Consider the following 3,842-nt stretch of genomic DNA (forward strand, 5'->3'; position numbering starts at 1 on the left):
AAAAAGGGGAAAAAAAAAAGTTTTGAAAACCATTTTTGACTATTTTTAGCACTAAGAAAATGTGATTTTTGTTAAATGGATATTCTAACAAACTATCATGATAATATCTTTTCTGAATGTGACAGTATTATTTTAAGAGTAAAAAAATACTGAATACTGGCCGTTTGTGTTATTATAATCTGACAGAAAATAACACTTGATAGGCATAAGCACTATTCACTTTTTCTGTTATTAACAAAAGAAATAATTATTTGTGTAGTGATTTGGTAGTATTTGCAAAGCAAGTCAAGTCTTTGAAATTAGTATACAAATGATAGATTTTAAATCAAAAATGTTTATTGTAAAAAAAGACTTTGAAAATTGTTTTTTAAAAAAGAAACATTGATATCACAAGTCTTCAGGTCGTTTACAGACATAGCTATAGACAACATCTCACTTTCATACAAAACTCATTCAATCATATAAAAATAAACACAAATTTACATCGACACATCATTATACAAATCATTTAAAAGGGCACTTGGGTGTTGTATTATTGCATTTGCTGTATGCATTTAAAATAGTTTAAGTACATTACTGAACTTCTAAGAATCCTCTCTTGCACTTATTCCCATTTTTAATTAATTTTAGAAAATCATTAAAATTCTTTTAAAAAGTAAGACATGGAGCATGCACCAGGAATGTTCAAAGCTAGTCTTCCCTCTGCCCCTAAGGCACATACTATTTATTGGCAAAAACAAAACAAAACAGAAAATACTTTTAATACATTCTCTTGTTTTTTTTTTTTTTTGTTGTTGTTCTTTTTTTCCTCTCTTAAAAACATAGTTTAAAGCATGACAGGTAATTCAAAAAAAGGCTTTAGTTCAGCAACGGCAACCAGACATCAGACATGTGATGAAGTAAACTTGGAATACTTTACAAGGCACCTGAGATAGCGTCTGGCAGATTCTCTTCCTATAGGAATTTCTATCACAAACTCTATTACAAAGCAATACTGTTCTTTTCAGTTGAAATGATTTGGCAGCAATGTAAATCTTTGCATTCTTTCTGAGTAAGAAAAGACTCAATGTGCTTTTTGCTTCATCTTTGAAGAGAAAGGTCCTGTCTTTATTCCTCTCAATCTAGCTGTCAGTAAATATATAGGAATTTTAAACTTCACATGGAAAGGATTAACTTTAAACACATGGATTCCGTGCTCTTGCAGCTTCGTGTGTGTGTGTGTGTGTGTGTGTGTGTGTGTGTCTATACATATTATTTGGTTGGTAAGCACAAGAGAAAATGCCTTTGGACTTTTATTTGTCATTTGGCGTCGGAGTGAAGAAATGCATTCTGTTCGAGTAAACATTGATTGCGTCACTCAGTGTGCTACACAGCAGCCAGATTCCTCATGTTTGTGCAGAAGAGACATTCTGGAGAAGGTTTTGGAGCAGTTTTTGCACTGATATTTCTTTACATCAGAATGGGTCTGAAGATGAGCCCTCAGGTTTGACCTGTCTGCAAATGCTCTGTTGCAGTGAGGGCAAGAAAAAGGCTTCTCCCCTGCGGGTGGGGGTGGGAGATGAAAAAGAAAGACAGTCAGTGTTTTCAGAGGAAACATAAAGTCAAGTCATGTTAATGAATATCAATTTTGCCAAAAGAATGACAAGCAGCAAAACCTGATTAAAATTCCCCATAATAGATATTTATTTTAATATCTGGCCCTTTAAGAATAAGTTGAATGCTGCATTAAAAAAAAAATACCCAGAATATTATTACTGCTACCAATCATGCAGAATAATTCATCTAGTTCTAGGACTTTCACTTACTAAAGCTTTCTGCTTCAGCAGGTGTAGCTAATGTTGACTGCCTCCAAACATTTCCCAATATTTCCCCTTTTCCCTCTTTCTGTATTATGACTAAGGCGGTATATATGCCTTGACTCCCTGAAGGATGATTTTGTACTAGCAATAAAAAATTCAGCTGCAAAAACCAAAACAAAACAGAAGATGCAAGGCAAATTCAGTTCCAACTATCCAACTCGCTAAGAGGGGATAGATATCACAGCAAGAATGTAACTAACAGAAAACTATAGGAAAATCCTTCATCTATTTACCAAATCAATTGATTAAGATAGCAACATTTGTATTTGCTGATTACTGGGGGCAGTTTCACAGAACACACATTCAAGCATATCTTTCCTGATTTTCTAACTGATCTTTGAGACCAAACCACCTGAATCTACTTTCCAAAGTCTAAACGCTGTTTGCAGTCTTTGGAGCAGAGGTTGTTAGCAAGAAATGGAGCACTCTGTGCTCTAACAACTTTGTGAGTACTCAGGAAGCAGCTATCAGTGATCGTCCATCACGAAAAGCATTATGTCACAACTTCATGCAATCCCCACAGGCAGCCTAGAGTTTAATTCTATCAGGGAGTAACATTCCTGTTTTGGTTTTTCTCTTACCAGTGTGAGTTCTAATGTGTCCTTGAAGCAACCAGGGCCTGGAAAACGCCTTTCCGCAGATCTTGCAGACACAAGGTAATGTGTGGGTCCGAATGTGCATCTTAAGGGCGCCCAGGCTCACATATTCCTTGTCACAGTATTTACAGCTGAAAGACTTCCTAGACTGGGCATCGCAGTGCAGCTGCTTATGTTTGGCCAGCCCAGAAAAAGTTGAGTAGGTCTTACTGCATAAATTGCACTGAAACTTTTCAGCTTCAATGGCATGGGGATCTGAAAGCTTGGACTGGAGTCTTTCCTCTTCGTCACTAATGGGGCTTTCTGAGCCACTGTGGTCCTTGGATGAGGTGTCAGATGGAGGAGGGGGACTCACTCGCCCCAGGGATGAGGGGTATCCGGAGAGAGGAGAGAGGCCATTGGGAAGTGGGGAGTGGAATGGAGCTGTCGTAGTCCACACGGTAATGGGGCTGTATGCTCCCGAGCTGAGGATCTCTGGCTGTGGTATGACAGGCATGGGATAACTCTCATAGAGATATGGGGAAATAATCACTGGGGGAAAGGAAAGGAAAAAAGATTAAGGTAAAAATGGCTTACAAGAAATGTACATACGCACACACGCTGAGAAGATATCTGGCAACACACAGGCGACTTCCTAACGAAGACGACAGACTCATCTAGGAGCACATAGGCATCGCGTCCCCACCCTGGCATCTGCGGAGTTCTTGCACCGAGCAAGCACGTCGTCTGACAGCTGCCCTGAGCCACAGCACGTTCTGCAGCCCGGGAGTGCAGCCCGGGAGTGCAGCCCGGCCGTGCCTCAGCCGCCCGTGCCCGTGGGGCAGGAAGAACCTAGGCGTTATTCCTAAACATACAGAAAAGCCGTTTCCCACTTTGTGCACGGGCTATTTACATGTATTACGACGGAGCACGAAGATATGCGTCAAACAGGCTCCTTCTACAGGAAAAGTCTCATCACAAGAAAAAAGCAGTAATTCAGCCTATACCGTTACGTCGTTTGTCTCCACGCACTCGTTACGCGCGTTTGTACAAGCTCCGGAACGCGAAGCTGCAGGACGTGAATGGAGTTTCCCTTGTCAATAAAGAGTTTAAACAGTTTTGAATTAAAACTTACCCCAAATGATCAAAAGACCATCAGCCGTTTTAGGACACGCTGAAGAGGAGAACGGCCCCGTCTTCAGCTCTTTTGTGATAGCATCTGCGTGCTGATACGCATGCTGATAGTTCTGTATTATTTTTTGTTTTTACCTGTGTGCGTGTCCAGCTCGCTGTAGTTCGGCTTCTTGGAGGCGTTGAAATGCTTCTTGACCAGGAAGGAACGCGGCATGTTGCCGGCGCGGGCGGGCGCGCGGGCGCGGATAACGGTCCGGGGCGGCCGCGGCGGGCG

General features: G+C 40.9%; 1 protein-coding gene across 1 annotated transcript; it reads right to left on the bottom strand.

Moving 5' to 3' along the window:
• Window positions 1-314: 314 nt before the first annotated feature.
• SNAI2 (snail family zinc finger 2) lies at window positions 315-3,833 on the bottom strand. Its single transcript, XM_008573803.1, has 3 exons — window positions 3,704-3,833; window positions 2,441-2,986; window positions 315-1,539 (listed from the first exon to the last, which is right to left on the bottom strand). The coding sequence occupies exons 1-3, from the start codon at window positions 3,780-3,782 to the stop codon at window positions 1,358-1,360; spliced, it is 807 nt and encodes a 268-aa protein (XP_008572025.1). The 5' UTR covers window positions 3,783-3,833; the 3' UTR covers window positions 315-1,357.
• Between the last annotated feature and the right edge of the window lie 9 nt (window positions 3,834-3,842).

The sequence above is a fragment of the Galeopterus variegatus genome, unplaced genomic scaffold, assembly GCF_000696425.1.
Source record: "Galeopterus variegatus unplaced genomic scaffold, G_variegatus-3.0.2 Scaffold964, whole genome shotgun sequence".
NCBI lineage: Eukaryota > Metazoa > Chordata > Mammalia > Dermoptera > Cynocephalidae > Galeopterus > Galeopterus variegatus.

Coding starts and splice junctions, on each gene's coding strand:
- SNAI2 (XM_008573803.1), bottom strand. CDS start 3,782: ATGCCGCGTTCCTTCCTGGTCAAGAAGCATTTCAACGCCTCCAAGAAG. Junction 2,987..3,703: donor CGAGCTGGACACGCACACAG/GTAAAAACAAAA, acceptor CCTTTCCCCCAG/TGATTATTTCCCCATATCTC. Junction 1,540..2,440: donor ACACATTAGAACTCACACTG/GTAAGAGAAAAA, acceptor CCCCACCCGCAG/GGGAGAAGCCTTTTTCTTGC.